Source organism: Mesoplodon densirostris, chromosome 10, assembly GCF_025265405.1.
Source record: "Mesoplodon densirostris isolate mMesDen1 chromosome 10, mMesDen1 primary haplotype, whole genome shotgun sequence".
Taxonomy (NCBI): Eukaryota; Metazoa; Chordata; class Mammalia; order Artiodactyla; family Ziphiidae; genus Mesoplodon; species Mesoplodon densirostris.
The window spans coordinates 34933708-34951684 of record NC_082670.1 but is presented as its reverse complement, the minus strand read 5'-3'; the positions used below and the strand labels follow the sequence as shown (position 1 = coordinate 34951684).

General features: G+C 49.4%; 1 protein-coding gene across 3 annotated transcripts in view; it reads left to right on the top strand.

Moving 5' to 3' along the window:
* The window catches only part of DAAM2 (dishevelled associated activator of morphogenesis 2), a 115685-nt gene that overhangs the window by 69883 nt on the left and 27825 nt on the right, over positions 1 to 17977 (top strand). For all 3 annotated transcript variants that reach the window (XM_060110922.1, XM_060110923.1, XM_060110925.1), the window contains exons 3-10: positions 3595 to 3684; positions 7008 to 7082; positions 7521 to 7615; positions 10388 to 10721; positions 11920 to 12030; positions 13224 to 13327; positions 14771 to 14837; positions 15885 to 16002. In XM_060110922.1, coding sequence (XP_059966905.1) covers positions 3595 to 3684; positions 7008 to 7082; positions 7521 to 7615; positions 10388 to 10721; positions 11920 to 12030; positions 13224 to 13327; positions 14771 to 14837; positions 15885 to 16002 — 994 coding nt within the window. The remainder of the gene's footprint in view (positions 1 to 3594; positions 3685 to 7007; positions 7083 to 7520; positions 7616 to 10387; positions 10722 to 11919; positions 12031 to 13223; positions 13328 to 14770; positions 14838 to 15884; positions 16003 to 17977) is intronic.

The following is a 17977-nucleotide window of genomic DNA, read 5'->3' as shown; positions in this document are numbered from 1 at the left end:
AGGAAATTCCAAGGGATTTAGGAGCTCTGTGTCAGGAACAAAAGATATTCCTATCACTTCTATCATTCATGAAATTCCAAGGGATTTAAGAGCTCTAGGATAGGAGCTGGGAATGAAGATGAAAAATATATTTCTTGCATTATCCTGGGCAGGGACATCGTCTTGAGCAGAGCATGTGAGTTTTGAAAGAAGGACATGTCAAGGGGTGTTCCTTCCTTTGGCCCTTTTAGTCACCAAGTATTTATTGAGCATTTTAAGTGGCAGGGTTTTTTGGTTTTTTTTACAAGGTACTTTGGCAAAAAAGGATGAGTCAGACCCGTCTTGTCTGCAGGAAGACTAGCGTGAGGTATTGATCAAGCAAATGAAAAATAGTTCTTGAGAGACTGCTGTGTGCTGGGCCCCGTGGGGCTGCCAGGGATTTAGTGACGAACCAACAGGAGCAGTTCCTGCCCCCAAGAACAGGAAGCCGAATGGGAAGGCCAATCTTGAACAGTAGTGATAACGTGGTGGGTGTTTTGAAAGGAAATGTTTAGGGAGCTGTGGGAGTGTCTAGCAGGGAGCCTTCTTCTAGACCGGGGGTCATGGTGGCTCCCCTGAAAGCAGTGACACTTCCATTGAGATCTGAAAGCACAGCAATGGTTAGATAAGTGAATGGAGGTGCAGAATAGGGCCACAGAGTCCCCCGCAGAAGCAGCAGCAGATGTGAGAGTCTCAAGTCAGGAAAGAGCTGGGGCCTTTTGCGGGGAACACCATCACGATGAGAATAACCAAGGATTTTGGATTCGCTCCTAAGGGTGATAGAAAGCCACCAAAGAGGTTAAGCAGGGGTTTGAGGTGATCCAATCTACTTTCCTCAAAAAAAAAGTAGGGTCCCTCCATCCAGGGTACCCTGTTGAAGAAGTGTTCTCTGTAGACCACTGGGAGGCTCTTGGTGCACTCCGAGCTGGGGAGGATGGTGGCTTGGACTAAAGTGTTAGCAGTGAGGATGGGGAGAAGTGGACAGATTCCAGAGCTACTGAGAAGGAAGTATAGTAGGATTTGTTGGGCTTGGTGAGTGAGCAGGAACCGGGGAACACCAGGTTTCTTATGTGAGGTTGTGGGTGGATGATGGGACCCTGTACAGGACAGGGTGTGCCAGTGGAGACCCAGACTTAGGGGACTGGGATGATGAATGCAGTTTGCATATGTTCTCTGTGCATCAGTTTCCTCACCTGTAAAATTGGCTGTTGCAAGTTTAATGAGTAAACCTTAAGCACTGAGGACAGTGCCTGGCACATCCTGACACTACATGAGTGTGGGAGGTACCTGAGGGTCACCAAAGTTGATCAGTATAGGAGGCACCTGGGTGCCAGGATCGGGAGCTCAGGACACTGGTGAGCTGGAGGTACAGGTTTGAGAGAGTTTAGGATCGTCACTGAGTCCTTGGGAATGGCTGCGAGGGCTTCACCCCGGGGAAGCCTAGAGGAGGAGGGGAGGAGAGGACCCAGGATGGTGCCCTTTGGGACTTCAACGTTGGATGGTAGGAGAGAGGAGGAGAAGTCGGGGGTCCCAGGAGGAACATAGAGTGAAGCAGGAGGGACTGCCCAAGACTGTGGTTGTCCAGGAAACCAGGGAAGAGAGACTCAGTAAGGAGTGGATGGTCCGCAGAGTCATGGGCTACCTGGGCCGAGCCAAACCGCCAAGAAAGGTCCTTTGATTTAGTGACAGAGACCACGGGTGAGAAAAGACCAGTGTGTCCATAGCCAGAATACAAGGTTGAACAGAACTGCTCTGGAGTTCAGGAAGGGAGAGGTGTTCTTACCTGGAAGGGGCTGTGGAAGGCTTGTGGGAGGATGCTAACTTTGAGCTTGGGAATTAGACCAGGGTCCACAGGATGGGTGGGCCAGGAGGGCAGGCCGGGTGGAACTAACTGCATAAGCAAAAGTAGAAGAGATGCAGTTTGTTCTGGGCAGTGTCAGGTGCCCAGAACTCTATCTTTTTCTTTTATTTCTGATTCTGACCGTGGAAAGAAAATGCTTCAGAAACCTTGAGCAGGGTCTGGGGACATTCCTGGGATCTGAAGAGAGTGGTTCTAGGGAAGAACCTTCCTTTAGCATTAGATCTGCTGGAGTCTTTAGTTCGAAAGGCAGGTGACCCGATGGGCATAGTTTCAAGTTCTCTTTGAATGTGCCGTTGAGGATGGCAGCCACTGGTCACGTGGGACTGCTGACACTTGAAACGTGGCTGGTCTGAACCAGCATGAGCTGTAATGGGAAATCCACACCAGATTCTGATGACTTAGTTTGAAAAAAAGAATGTAAAATACCTCATTGATCTTTTTTTTTTTTTTACATTGATTATATTTTGAAATGACCATATTTTAGATATTTTGGGTTAAATACAGTGTATTATTAAAATTAAGTTCAACTATTCCTTCTTAATTTTTTTAATGTGACCAGAACAATTTTTTAAATACATGTGTCTCACATTCTATTCCTATTGGACAGTTCTGATCTATGTGAAGGAAAGTCTAAAATGTTCTCGTTGAATAAAAGTAAAGGACAAACAGTGTAGATATTGATATTTAAGACCCTTGTACCTTCTTAGATATTACTTCCACTATCACTTTAGAAAATGTAAAGATTAGTAATACTATGCTTTGTTTTGTCTTAATGTAAGTTTTGCTTTTATTTTTTTTTAAAAAAAACCTTACAAGAATTGAACTGAAAAGCACATTATGTTCCCATGGCCCATTAACTATTTTTTTTGATGAGCCCCTGCATAACTCATGAATCACAGGAGAAGAATTTTCAATAAGAGAACTTTTTTAGGGGCCATTCAGCACAGCCAAACCTATAAAATCATCCCAAACTACCGATAGAGTTACCCTAAATTTGATGATGTCAGAAACTGCTCAGTCCTACTCCTGGGGAAGCGTGGGCCAGCTGCTGGAGCCCAGCCTGCGTGTGCACAGCCTTGTCTTGGTGGTGGTGCAGCTGGAGGGCTGTCCCTGGCAGGCACACCTCCATGGGAAGCAGACCTCCCGCTGCATGGCGTGCCCTTGTTGCCAGGAGAGTTGCTCAGCTCATCACTTTTACCAGGTCTCCTCAGTTGTGCTGGGACCCATGCTGAGGTTGGGGGAACCAGAGAATTTCTGGGGGAGACACTCGAAGGGCACAGAGACTTGAAGGGTGAGGGCAAAAACTGGATCAGTAGACTGATTTCTTTCTTTGTCAAGCCTTGATTTATGGTGTTGACAAGCTTAAGAAGGACAAGGAAGGAAGACAGGAAACTCCACGCAAGAGGACTAGGGGCTAGCAAAGCAATGCGGGAGATGGGCAGGGAACAGGGGGCCTGGACAGGAGGAGCCAGGGACGGGGACAGGAAGTGAAAGATGCTTGGATAGAAGCTCAAGGGCTTGCTGCAAGGAGATGGGAGGATGGGGCTGAACCTCTAGAAAACGCATTGCCCTGTCATATCTTTGATGCTCTTTGGAGGAAGACAGCAGGCTGAGGGCTTTAAGGGGATTTGAGGGAACTGTAATTTCCTGTAGGGCTGAATATTCGAAGGTCAACCATGTCTGGGTTTCAGACGTATTTCTTGTTGTCTTTGCAGGATGAATTGGACCTCACCGACAAAAACCGGGAGGCTGTGTTTGCACTGCCACCTGAGAAGAAATGGCAGATCTACTGCAGCAAGAAGAAGGTGCCCTCTCTGATTCCCTTCTGCTGTCCCTCAGGGTCCACAGCACGGGCAGCCCTTGCCTCCATGCTTGCTCATTCATTTAACCAGTATTTATTGTACACCTGTCCTGTTCTAGGCGTTGGAGGAGTGACAGCGAATAAATCAGGACAAAAATAATCCCTGCTGTCACGGAGCTTACACTCAGGGACATAGGATTCTGGTTTTCAGAAATCCTGTAAGCAGGTGCCCACTGGGTTCCAGGAGTTGGTGCTGGGTAAGGGAGCTCTACGATAACAGGTCTAGGGAATTCCCTGGTGGTCCAGTGGTTAGGACTCTGTGCTTTCACTGCCGTGGGCCCGGGTTCGATCCCTGGTCAGGGAACTAAGACCCCACAAGCTGCGCGGCCAAAAAAACCTCTAGATTCCTTTCTTGTGCCTGTGCGTATGCGGGGAGGGTGTGCGCCCTGGGCCATACCTGGGGGTAGCTCTGTTGGAAGAACTCCATTTGGGGGAAGTGAGTGGTCTCTTCTGGACCTTTAGCGCCCCACCCTGCCCCATCCCAGGCTGTGGCCCTGTCCCAGGGCAGCATGCACATCAGGGACACACACTGGTCTCCACTCTCCCCACCCTTTCCTCCCTTTCCTTCATTAAAAGATGTCAGTCCCCTGGGGTTCCCTGGTGGTGCAGTGGTTGAGAGTCCGCCTGCCGATGCAGGGGACACGGGTTCGTGCCCCGGTCCGGGAAGATCCCACATGCCGTGGAGCGGCTAAGCCCGTGAGCCATGGCCGCTGAGCCTGCGCGTCCAGAGCCTGTGCTCCGCAACTGGAGAGGCCACAACAGTAAGGGGCCCGCGTACCGCAAAAAAAAGAAAAAAAAAAAAAAGATGTCAGTGCCCTGATTGTGATCCTCCCTAGCAGGATGTGCCGGGCCGCAGTCAGGTCTTAATTGGGTTTTATCTCCTCCCCTCTGCTTTCCTAGTGGCTGTGCTTTCTTCCTCCATCTCTATGTCTCTTTCCTTCATCTCTTTCTCTCTATGTCTCTCTTGCCTCCTTTGTATTTGAGCCTGTTTCTTTCACTCTATTTTTCTTTCCTTGGCCCACCTTCCTCCCCACCCCTCCACCCTCTCGTTTCTCAGGCTTGCAGCTTGTTCGCTTGACCTCAAGAGTGTATAGGTGTTTGGGAGCTAGGACCTGGCTCTTCCTGCACCTGAGGCTCAGAAGTCTCCCTCCTGGGAGAAGACGGGCAGGTCTGGGATGGTTTGGGGCTGTTTCTCCTTCGTGCTCCTTAAAGCCCATTCCTGGCTCTTTTATAACTCTTCTCACTCAGGATATTTGTTCCATCCCGGGCTCCATACTGGGCCAGACCGAGCTCATAAAATTGGTCACTATTCTAGAGTTGGAAGGAACCCAGGAGCAACCCAATCTAGTCTTTCATTCTACACAGGAGGCCAGGAAGGCCTAGAGAGGCCTTCACGTGAAGTCACCAGCCAGTCATGGCAAGTGCTGCAACGATGCTGGAATGCAGGCCTGCCAGAGTCTGAGAACCTGCATGGACTGCAAGCCACTGTCTAGTAAACTCCATGTGTATTAAGCACCTGCAGAATAGTGTGCTCTGTGTTTAGGAATCTCATTGTGAGGAAAGCAGGTCTTTCAAAAGCTCAAGTCATGGAAGGGAGGGAGGGAGGGAGGAGAAAATTAATGTCAGGAATAACTCATCCTATCTCATGGTTCTCCACTTTCCAAACTGATCTACTCTGGAGGTCCCTGACGTTGATCCCTTGTGCAGCTAAAGTAAAAAATGCACTAAAATGTAAGGACGTCTCTCGCCACCTTCCAAACCAAGTTGTGTGTCATCTCCCCACACACTTTCACACCCCGCTCTCTTTCCACATGGGACTTCCTCTTGTCTCTAACACCCTCCCCCTTTCTTAGCTTCAGTAATCTTGAGTAACTCAGCCCAGTCCTCTCAGACCCCCTACCCCAGCTCCCGCATGAGCCTTCTGTGTTAGATGTCCCCCACCCTGGGTTTCCATGGCCCACAAATGGACGTAGAGCACCGGTCACCCTGCCTCTGGCACAAGACAGACTACTACGTGGATGACTTTTTGTTCAGTACTGTCAGGGTTCAGTGCAATGATTGGCACGTAGTAGGTGCTCATTAAAGGCATATGAAGTGGCTAAATGGGGAGCCAGTGAAGGCAGGAAAGGATGTGTTTCATGATACATTCGTTTATGTTCTGTGATCTCCTCGCTAAGGCGGAAGCTAGAATTTGGGGACTTCGGTCATATATATCCACGTGAAGTCACAAAGACCCGATCAAGGCAGGTTTCTCACTGATCTAAAATTTGGATTTTAAGAAACAAAATCATGAAGCCAGAGTGGATGAGGCTGAGGGATGCAGGGCAAAATCCAGGCCGGCTGGCAGGCAGGTGATTCAACAGGAAGGTTCTGGAGGAGGTAAATGTTCATGCTAATTTGAAAGCAGGAAATTGGCAGAAAGCAGATGAGGGGGAACATCCAAATGAAACAGGGACAGGGACAGGAAGGAGGAGGGTGTGTGTAATGCCCAGAAGCAGACCCACTGGCCGGAGGAGAGGACTGGATTTTCAGTCAGCATCAATTCTTGTCCAGTTCCCCTCATTCCTGCCCACACTTGGGGGAGGACTTGAGGCTTTCTCTTGGGCCCTGAGGGCCAGGTCTCATCTGGGCTCTACCTCCCAGCTGCACAGACCCTTCCTCTTTCCAAACCCAGGGCCTTGGGAGTGTCTCTTTCCCTCCTTTTTTAAAGTTACAGTTTACTGAGTACCTACTATGTGCCAGGCGCTGCACCAAATGCTCTATGTCAATCAGTGCTTCCCAAACTGTCTGAGAGAAAGACCAAGTTTTTAAAGGTCCAAACTGTCACCGACAAATACTTTTGTAAAATACAATGAGAATGATATTATCAGAAAAAAATAAAATTTGAAAAAGGAGATGTACAAAATATAAGCACACATTTTCATTAGATTCAGCAGACTTAAAATTGTATTTTATTAAATAGAGTCAGAACAAATATAACAGGGAAAAAAAAGAATTTATTTTTAATTGTATATATTGTTTGAAAGTGTATACACCTGCATGGTTTCTGCTCATGTCACTGGCTGGTCCTGAGGTTTGATGTCCACGATCTGCCTTTTGCCAAGGAAGAAATGGAAGCCTGGGGAGATTTTGTAACTTCCTCAAAGTCACCCCGTCTAGGCTGGGCTAGGAGATGAATCTGAATGCTGACCTGGGACGAAGCTCAGGATCTCAGACTGTGGGCCTGTCTTGCTGGGGGTGTCCATCCAGTCCTTCATCTTGTTCCAGGAGCAGGAGGATCCCAACAAGCTGGCGACCAGCTGGCCTGACTATTACATCGACCGCATCAACTCCATGGCCGCGGTGAGCCTCGCCCCTGTCCTGCCCCGGGCCCTGCCTGGAAAGGCTTTGGGGAGAGTGGTTATCATCTTCCCCTGCACCCCACAGCCCACCCTCTCTGGGGATCAGCAGCTTTTCAGTTATTCTCAAGATTTTATCCTGATCCCTCCCTCCCCTGTGTGACTTTAGAGCCCCCCAAACCATTGAAACATTTATTATGTATATATCACACAGCCTTGGGAAATAGTCTGAGCTGATCATTCTCCCCATTTTACAGATGAGGAAAGTGAAGCCTGGGAATGGCTCTTCTCAGAGTCTGTCACTCTGTCTTAGTAAACCGTTCCCTGAGGCCTCAGCATTCCTGAGGCGAGGGCGGCCCCTGGGTCACCCTCGGGCTGGGAGTGGCAGGGAGCTGGGAGACAGGCAGCCCAGCGTGACCTCTGCCCCCTTCTCCGACCTCAGATGCAGAGTCTGTACGCGTTTGATGAGGAGGAGACGGAGATGAGGAACCAAGTCGTGGAAGACCTGAAGACGGCCCTCCGGACACAGCCCATGAGGTGATGTCGCCTTCCCTCACTTCCTTCCATGGCCCCTCACCCAGCGGTCCCCTCAGCTTCCCGAAGCTTCACGCAGAGCTCGGCTCCCATCCCAGTCCCCTTGGCCAACTCCACTCTCCAGCATCCCCTAGAGCTCACTTCACCTCCTTTCACATCCTGGCTCCCACTCCCCCTCTGGCTGGGATGCTGCCAGAGATTGGGCATGTTGGGGAGGGGAGATGAACACGGGAAGATGAGATCAACCTCAGATCCTGAAGAGAAACTGAAGGCAGGTGCTTGTTTTATTGGGAAAACAGAACAGGATGGGGGTGGGGGGGTGGGCATACGGACAGGTACACAAGAAAGAGCTGTGCACATGAGGGGCCCCGCGCCAGAGGGGTGAGTGTGGGTGAGAAATACTCCAGCCACTAGGGGGCGATGTGGTGTCTCTGGATGACATTTCTCCATCTAGCGTGGGAGCAGGCAAGGAAGGGGGGGATGGGTGTCTCAAGGGCTGAAAAGAGCCTCTCCCCACGTCCCAGGCCACATTGTGAAAGGGCCCAAGAGAGCCACAGGCTCCTCTTGTCTGGCAACTCATTCTGGCTTGTGGGAGCCAACTCAAAATTTTCAGCAGTTTTGCAAGCTGGTTGTTAAACATAGCTATGATGAAAATGTAAATTACATCAACTCATGATTAAATAACTGCTATCAAAAACAAAGGTAATCAAGTACTTGAAACTTACACTCCGGGCCTCCCTGGTGGCGCAGTGGTTGAGAGTCCGCCTGCCGATGCGGGGGATACGGGTTCGTGCCCCGGTCCGGGAGGATCCCATATGCCGCGGAGCGGCTGGGCCCGTGAGCCATGGCCGCTGAGCCTGCGCGTCCGGAGCCTGTGCTCCGCGGCGGGAGAGGCCACAACAGTGAGAGGCCCGCGTACAGCAAAAAAAAAAAACTTACACTCCTTAATTACCTGATGATTTGACTACATTTTACTGTTATGTATGTTCTTTACCGTTACGTGTGCTCAGTGAGTTTACACCCACTGTGTGTGCCTGGTGAGAATACGTAAACGGTGCATCTCTTCCCAGCTCCATGTTCAATGACACACATTGATCCTTTGAAATCAGCTATGCTGGTGGTATTTATACCATGGAAATTGGCAAACACCACAATCAGGCCTTTTTCTTTTCTTTTCTAGAGCTCCAGTTGTTACCAGCACAATGATCTGTGTGTGTGTGTGGTGTGCGTGCATGCATGCGCGCGTGCACGTGTGTGGTCTAGGTTGACCCAGGAGCCTGGAAATAGCCTCAAGGAGAACGGGAGCCCCCTAATCCCTGCTTGTTGCTCCGGCGGGGTGGGGTGGGGGCCTGGTATGGGCAGGGGATGCAAGAAGGATGAGGAAGTCAGGAAGTAGAAGGGCTGAGGGGAGGTTGCCGGGTTCATCTCCCACTTCCATTTATTTTTTTTTCCCATAATAAAATTCTGATTACAAAAGTCACACACAGTTATGGTGGAAATTTTGTGGAATACATAAAAGTGTAAAATAGAAAATAAATAATACCTATTTTTAACAATTTAAGAGTACATTCTATTTTTCCAGGCGTATTTCTTTAATCATGTAGAAATACAAATGCACTGGGGATCAAATGTACTCATTATATGTAGTGCTTTCCTCACCTTCATTTATGACATTTCCTCAGATCGTTAATTATTGTCCTACTGAATCAAGGGTTTTAAGCCTCTGTGTGTGTGTGTGTGTGTATGTATGTGTGTGTGGGTATGTATGTGTGTGTGGGTATGTATGTGTGTGTGCCATGGATGACTTTGCCACCCAGATGAAACCTATTGACTGCTTATCAGAGTGATGTTGTTAAATAGTAAAATAGATAGAAATAGATAAAGTTAAAAATGAACCAATTAAATTGAAATAGTTACCAAATTTTAAACGTTTGTGAGATAGCAATAAATGTACTTCTTTATGCCTTAAATAATAAGAACTAGCAACCACCATAATTTTGAAGCCCCAATGAGTGGAAATGATATTTTGAGTTACCTGTAACCACTGTAATTAGAGATGAAAATAGCTGTGATTTCTCTGTGTGACAAAGTCACAGATTCTGCTAATGCCACTATAGTTTATTGCCTACATTCATCACTGAAGGAAATGCTAAATTTCAGGTAGAGGTTACCAAAAATAAAAGTGTAATTTTCTTTCCCCATCCAAGTTCATGGACCCCTGAATGTTAGCCATAGACCCCTTAGGGGAACACAGATTCCAGGTTAAGAACCCCTGAACTAAAGGGTTTTTAATGTTTTTTGCTAACATTCAAGATAACTCAGATGTTTTCTTAGGGATCCCTTGAAGAGTGCCTTCCCCAGCCTTGATCCCTTGTTGCAGTGACTCTGATGGCTCCCATGTCTGCAAGTCCTCCATGTTGTCTGACTGTAGTTCTCTTAATTCCCATCGTGGTTGGTGATGAGTCTTCAGGTTTAACAGCCATGATAATTATCCTAATAATTATCATGATCATCTCTTTCACATATACACCTTCATATCTGTGTAACCCATAGTCAACGACGTGCAAATGCATGGTATTTAAAATGCAAATAAGATCTGAGTCTTGTGAGGTGATAGGATTTTAGCGCTTTAGACAAATTTTACAAGTGAAGCAAGTGGCTACTGTCGGTGGGACACAGCGGTACCCAGGTAAGGGGGTAGCTGTTTGCAAAATGCATACAGAATAATATGCAACTGCAGGATACCTGTTTTGCTGATGGCTCTGGTCTGGGCAGGTTTGTGACCCGCTTCATCGAGCTGGAGGGCTTGACCTGCCTGCTGAACTTCCTCCGGAGCATGGACCACGCCACCTGTGAAAGCCGCATCCACACCTCCCTCATCGGCTGCATCAAAGCTCTGATGAACAACTCCCAGGGGCGGGCACACGTGCTGGCACAGCCCGAGGCCATCAGCACCATTGCACAGAGCCTGCGCACAGAGAACAGCAAGACCAAGGTGGCCGTGCTGGAGATCCTGGGCGCCGTGTGCCTGGTGCCTGGCGGCCACAAGAAGGTGCTGCAGGCCATGTTACACTACCAGGTGTACGCAGCCGAGCGGACGCGCTTCCAGGTGCGGGGCTGGGGGAGGGCTTATATAAAAAGAGCTGAGGAGCCTTAAGAGAGGGGCGGTTTGGCTGGGAAAATGGACTCCTCACTAGACCGCGGGTTCCTTGAGACTGGAATATTGGTCTGCTTCATTTTTGTGGCTCAGTATCTCTGAGCCCAGCACCTGGCTCATAAAGGGGCTCAGTCAAGAAATATTGAATCGAATGCCATTGCTGGAATGGAGATTTTAAGCCCAATGCCTGGGCCAGTGCCTACTATAGGGACACTGGGACAAGTCCTGGGAACTCAGGCCATGCTATTCTCTTTTCTTCTCCCTGACCTGCTCCAGGTAAAGAGATAGACAGTAAGTATAGTGTCTTGGTACTAAGTCTTAATAGATGTGAACTGTTATCACAAACATTATGGTTTATCCACCACTATAGACTATATGTTTATTCTGTCATCAAACATTTTAAAGCACCTACTCTTCCGAAAGTGACCCCTGACCCTTTGCAGAAGATGCAAAGGAGGTAAAAGGTAATGCCCATGCCATCAAGGAGCTGGACAGGGAATACAGTTACTCTCGGTATCCTCGGGGGATTGCTCCCAGGACCCTCGTGGATACCAAAATCTGTGGATACTTAAATGTCGTATATAAAATAGTGTAGTATTTGCGTATAACCTATGCACATCCTTCTGTATACTTTAAATCATCTGTGGATTACTTATAGGACCTAATATAATGTAAATGCTCTGTAAATAACTGTAAGTACCATATAAATGCTATGTAAACAGTTACTGGTGTTCAGCAAATTCAAATTTTGCTTTTTGGAACTTTCTGAAATTTAAAAAACACATGTATTTTCAACCTGGCATTGGTTGAATCTGCACATATGGGACCCACAGATATGGAGGGCTGAGGAGCTGTAAACAGCTGTAAAGTGCTAAAGCATCTTTTCAGCATCACCCAGCAAAATAAAGCAAGTCCCCAAGGCTGAGTGGACAGGAGAATAAGGTAGGACTGGGGCTGAGATGTAGACAGGCAAAGGATGCTTCCTGGAAAAGGTGAGCTTTAGGGAAGGTCCAAGATGAGTTGGATACATTGGGGAGAGAGAACAGATGGGGCATTCTGGGCGATTGGAATGGCAGGAGCAAAGGTACAGAGGCTGGACTCGTAGGATCCTGAGCCCTCCTCTCTTTTTCCATCCTGCCTTTCCATCCAGACACTGCTGAATGAGCTGGACCGAAGTCTGGGCCGGTACCGAGATGAAGTGAATCTGAAAACAGCCATCATGTCCTTTATCAACGCTGTCCTCAATGCCGGCGCTGGAGAGGTGAGACATCTTCTCTGTGCCCTTGCTGGGCCCTGACTTTCCGGACCTGGGGAGGAGGGCGTGAGTGCTGCCTGGGGAATGGCAGAGGGTCAGTGTGGCTGACACTACCATCGTTGTCCTCAGATTATCTGTATCACCTCTTGCCTCCTTCACTTGGGGCCAAGAAAGAACAGCTTGTCATAAACCTCTCTCTCATGAGCGGTTCCTGGGGAGCTTCCTGCCTAGGTCGCATCATGCATTATGTGTGTCATGGACAAACCCCAAGCTTGTCTGGCTGATGATTGTTTAGGATGGTGGGGGATCATTTATGGGAGGAGGGCAAGTGTTGGCCCTTCTTTCTAGAGCTTTCTAAAGACCTGCTTCTGGACTGATTTCTGGGGTGGCTGATCATGCTCTTCTAGCACCTTCTGTTAGGAGGTGTGACTTCTGATTTTCCTTCTTTTGGGGTCAGAGTGGGATTCCCAGACCTTAAAAATAGCAGCAGTCGAAGAAGACCTTGAAGAGCAGGTGAACTCCCCAAATTCTAAGGCAATCAGATGCCCCAGTCAAGGTCAGCTTGTTGAAGGTCCAAAGGGGCAACTGAATGATCTCTGCTTTTCCCTCTTTTCTGCCAGCATACTTTTTTTTTGTGTCCCGTCCTGATGACCTGAGTTAGGTGGGGTGGATTGGGGGAATTACCTGTCCCTAAGATGCTGATGTCACCTGAGTCAGTACTAGCTATTTATGTTGCCATCTGTTCTGGTTAGTTGCTAACCATACCTCATCAAGCAGTTCTTATGAATACCATTCCTGTAGGTAAGTAATATCATGCCCATTTAACTGATGAGGAAACTAAGACTTTTGCAAAAGTCACAAAACCAGTAAGTGACAGAGCAGGGATTGGAACCAAGAAATGTCTGGTTCCAAAGTGTGTGCTCTGTATCGCTCGTCAACACTGCTCTTTGAGGCCACAAACTTAGAGAAGACTGGTGAAGGACTTAAAGGAAGTGAGGCAGGAGAACTAAAGGGAGTAAATAACAAGGTCAGAGGATGTCTCCTCCCACCCTTTCTTGCAACTCTGGGACTCGAAGCAGTTCTGATGAGTTTGCTGCAGGGGATGTGGTGGGACTGGAGTGGCAGTGAGGGGGCCACTGGGGACTCCTGTGGAAATCGAGACCAGCCCGTGAGTCTGGTCCTCCCTTGGTGACCCCCAGGATAATCTGGAGTTCCGTCTTCATCTACGGTACGAGTTCCTGATGCTGGGGATACAGCCTGTGATTGACAAACTCCGGCAGCACGAGAATGCCGTCCTGGACAAGTAAGGCCCAAGTCACCCGTCCCCAAGCAAACCTACAGTGACAATGCCTTGGTGGGGGATGGTCAGGACTCCTGTAGAGGTTTCTGTTCCCCTGGAGACCGCCTGCCACACCCAGCATCGATTCAGAAGCAGCTCTGGGGGGTGGGAGGTGGACAGCTTCCCCACCTTCTTGCCCCACATCACCTATGCCCCTGCCTGTCCTCTTTGCTGACCTCCTGTCTGATCTCTGATGTTATAGGCAGGTGGACCCAGTAGTCCTCCGCTGTGGCGGTGCTGCCCGCTGGGGGGGATTTGGAACCATGTAGGGGTGTTCTTTGGTTTTCAAACTGGCCGGTGGGGGGCACTACCGGCCTTGGTTGTAGGGAGCCAGGAATGTTAAACGTCCCACAGCGCCCCGCTGCTCAGCCAAGAAATGCTCCCCGCCAAGGTGCAAGCAAGCCATCAAGGCCTTTGCTGACCAAAGGGCACAATGAAGCTCTTGTGCATCATTAGTGAGCCCCTCTGGTTCCACCCCACTCGCACAGGCTATTTTATGACGTTAGGTCTTAAGGGAGAGAGAATGGGTCCTTCTGTGGTGGCGTGGAGGAGTGGATGGGGTAGAGGATGAGAGATTGGCTTTGAGTGGGGACACGGGACAGTACTGTTTGCAGGGCAGGAATAGAGATGCCAGACGTAGAGAACGGACATACGGGCACAGGGGAGAAAGGGGAGGGTGAGACAAATTGGGAGATTGGGAATGACGTATATGCACTATCATGTGTAAAATAGAGAGCTAGTGGGAACCTGCTGTATAGCACAGGGAGCTCAGCTCGGTGCTCTGTGGTGACCTAGATGGGTGGGATGGGGGCGGGAGGGAGGGAAGTCCAGGAGGGAGGGAGGTCCAAGTGGGAGGGGGTATATATATATAGCTGATTCACTTTGTTGTACAGCAGGAACTAACACAACATTGTAAAGCAATTATACTCCAATAATAATAATAAAAAGAACACTGGGGAAGGTAGATGTGGGGCAGTGGTCCCTGACTGCAGGTGCCCGGGGACAAATGGCAGCTCCTGGAGACATTTTGTGGTCGTCACAAAGTGGGGGATTCTGCTAGCATCTGGTGGGTAGAGGTCAGGGATGCTGGTACACATCATGGAACTCACACACCCACCTCCCAAAGCCAGGGATGACCCAGCCCCAAATGTCAGGAGTTCCGAACTTGTGAAAGCCCGATGGAAGGTGATAGGACCCTCGGTTGGCCTCCCCGAGGGATGGGCATGGGATTCTGTAAAGGAGGAGAGTGTTGACATACGGGCATCTGGCTTCTTTCTGGCTTTGCCTTGGCCTCGCCTGAATGAAGCCTTCAGATTGAGTCAGTGGGGGGCTTGGAAGGGCTGTAACCCTCACCCAGGGCTGGCCTGGCAGTGATGTCTACTCCCTCTATCCCCCTGTCCTGTCTAGGCATTTGGACTTCTTCGAGATGGTCCGGAATGAGGATGACCTGGAGCTAGCCAGGAGGTTTGACATGGTGAGGTGCCTGCAAGGATGGGGCGACTGCAGGGGGTCCCAGATGCCATGCTATGGTAGGTCTGGTGTTGGCCAGGTTCCCTGGTGGGTGCCTCCATGGCCAGGTCCTGCTTCTGGAGCCCTGGCAGTATGGTGGCTCTGCCAGGCCTCACCAGCAGACCCTAACCTGGGAGAGCATCTCCCACCGCAACCCCCAAAGGAAAGAGAGAGACCATTCTTACACATGGTTACTCTCAAATGCCTCCCCTGGGATGACTTTCTCTGTGTCTTCCAGTAATTTCCCGAGATACCTTTCCCCATCACTAACCTGATCATGCTTAGCAAACGACATCATTCCCATTTTAGCCTTGGTAACCCTGAAAATCCACACATCTGCTGCTTAAATATTGTGTTATTAAATCCCTATCCACATGGAGACCTCCTTTGGGGTGGTGCTTCAGTAGCCAAGCACCATCCCTTTATATTCTAAAAAAAAAGCCCTGAATTTAAAGAGAAGGAAACTGATGGTAGCAAAGGGCAAGCAGCTTGCTGTTGTCACACAACGACAGAGTCGGTCTGGAATTTGCACCCGTGAACCTATGCCATGTGCTCCTGGAATCATCCAGGCCCCTGCTTCCTTCCCTTAGTTTGAATCAGTAGTTCTCAACCAGGGGAGATTTTACTTCCCTCGGGGACACCTGCAATGTTTAGAGACATGCTTAGCTGTCACAACAGGTGTGAGGAGGATGCCCCTGATGTCTGGTAGATATAGGGCCAGGATGCTGCTGAGCAGCCCACAATGAATAGGACAGCCTCCCACAACAAAGCATCATCCAGTCCAAGATGCCAGTGGTACCGAGGTTGGGAAACCCTGGTTGATATAATTAGCACGGCTCTCTCCTCCTTTTCTCTGCCCGTCTCTTTTTTAAGGCTGGACCAGAGGCAGGAAAGGAATGCTGCTGTGGGACGGGGCTCAGTGGATGAAAGCAGGGTCTTCTCCCTCCCCATTCTCTTCCTCTGCTGCCTTCCCCTCCCTTCTCCCCATTCACTGTGCCCTCCACACCCTCAGGTCCACATCGACACCAAGAGTGCTTCCCAGATGTTTGAGCTGATCCACAAGAAGCTGAAGCACACAGAGGCCTACCCCTGCCTGCTGTCTGTCCTGCACCACTGCCTGCAGATGCCCTGTGAGTAGCTCCCTCAGCCGACCTGAGCCCCTGGCCCAGGGAAGCTGGAGGCAAGGTGTCAGAAGCTCCCGGGGTTGGGAAGTCTCCCCATGTCTCCCCCTGCACCCGAGTTCCCAGGAGGCCAGGCCATAGGACTCAGGCCCATGCTCTTCCCTTCCTCCTGGGGGTCAGGACGTGCACTGTCCCCCAGCAGAGGAGCGGGGGACTCAGCCCTGAGCAATGCCAACATCCTGGTCCAGCAAGCGGGAGCCTGATCCCTGAAGGATCCAACAGCTCTGACTGCCAGCTCGTGGCAGGGTTGTGATCATTCTGCTCAGGGCGTTCCAAAAAGGAGTTCTGTGCTTGCGGGGAGCCGCACAGCTGTGGGAGGAGCATGGCTTTTCTTTTTATTTTTTTTTAAGATTTTATCAACTCCTGTATCTAGCCCTTGCTGGCTCCCTTCCTACTACCCTTGTTCCTCACTCACTTTACAAATACCAAATGTCAGTATCTATAGAAGCAGATGCTAAGCTCTTACGATCCAGGTGTGCCCAGTGACTGAATAAATTATACATAATGACTAATAGCCACGCCAGCATGCAATTTGAAATGAGCTATAACTGCACCATTTGGTATTTAAACTCTTCGTAAAATAGAATATTTGGAAACTGGCATGGCCCACCATAATGGTCGGCCTAGACAGACTCTCTTTAGTGGTGATGATGTTGGTGTTGGTAATTGAGGTGGTGGTGATAACTACGATTTATTGTCACCAACTCTGGGCTGGGTGTGATGGGAGGTCTATTAAGATAGTGTCTCTATACCTCAGAATGGCCTAAGGGAGTGTGTGTTATTATCTCCAATTTATAGTGAATGAACCTGAGGTCAGTGAGTCTGTACCTATGAAGGCATTTTGTTTCTTTGGGGTCAGGGCTTTAGATGAAACACATTCTACTTCTGTGAACACGGGCTTTACCCTGTGTTCCTGGTTGAAAGGTAAATGGAAAACGAAGACCACTTTGCAGTGCATGTGTCAGTGGAGTGATGGAAAGAGGAGAGACACAGTGACCTGGACCAGGAAGCTGCCAGCTCTCCAAAACTCAGTCTAGAAAGTCTTCATGGAAGGCGTGGGGAATCGGACTTCTGCTCGCATGACTTCCTGTGTTTAGTGCTCCAGGGGCATTGTGAATGGGTCCCTCTGTTCTGCCTCAAAATGGGGCTGTGCAGATGTGACCTTCCACTTTGTGGGCATTATGGTTTGCCTTGAGGCCAGGATCGTGCTGCTTGACCTCCCCTTGGTGGTCAGTAGAAACAGAGTACTTGGATCAAGAACCAAGGAAGAGGAGCTTGTGGCCATCCCATGAAAAGAAAGTCCATGTCCAGCCAGACGACGATTAGAGGGGATGCCCGTGGGGCCCTGTGCAGGTGCAACACATGATGCCTTTGCCTTCACAGTTCAGGGTCACCTTCACCACGAAATCTGCCAGGATTCCACAGCCACTTCTTCGGCCCATTCTGACCCCCTCTCAGTGTGCACCTGTAATGAGTTTCCATTCATCTTCCTCTGTAGGACAATAGCATTGATAATCCTACAACCTTTTCTTTCAAAAACATTTTCCCTGGAGACTTCATTCTTCAGCGTGTAATGTTTGGAGCAGATTTACTTTCTTAAATGTGCCTTTTTAAGATAATTGTAAAAAAGCAATTTGCATTCCCCAGGCATAGGATACTCAGGGTACCAGCAGGGAAGAAGACGGCCAGAAAGCATTTCAGGGAAGAGAGAAATCTATCTAGAGGGTTGACACATTCATAAAAGGTCAGTTGCAGATCAGCAAGAAATGATAGGATTTATGAGTCTTCATTATCAGCAGCTGTGTTGCCTCCCCAGTCAGACGGGTAGCTTGTCCAGGGAGGGGAGGGACTCACCTCCCCAGCCTGGCCCCAGGGAGTGACTCTAGGGCAGGGCCCTAGGGGGTCCCAGGGCTCAGTACAATGC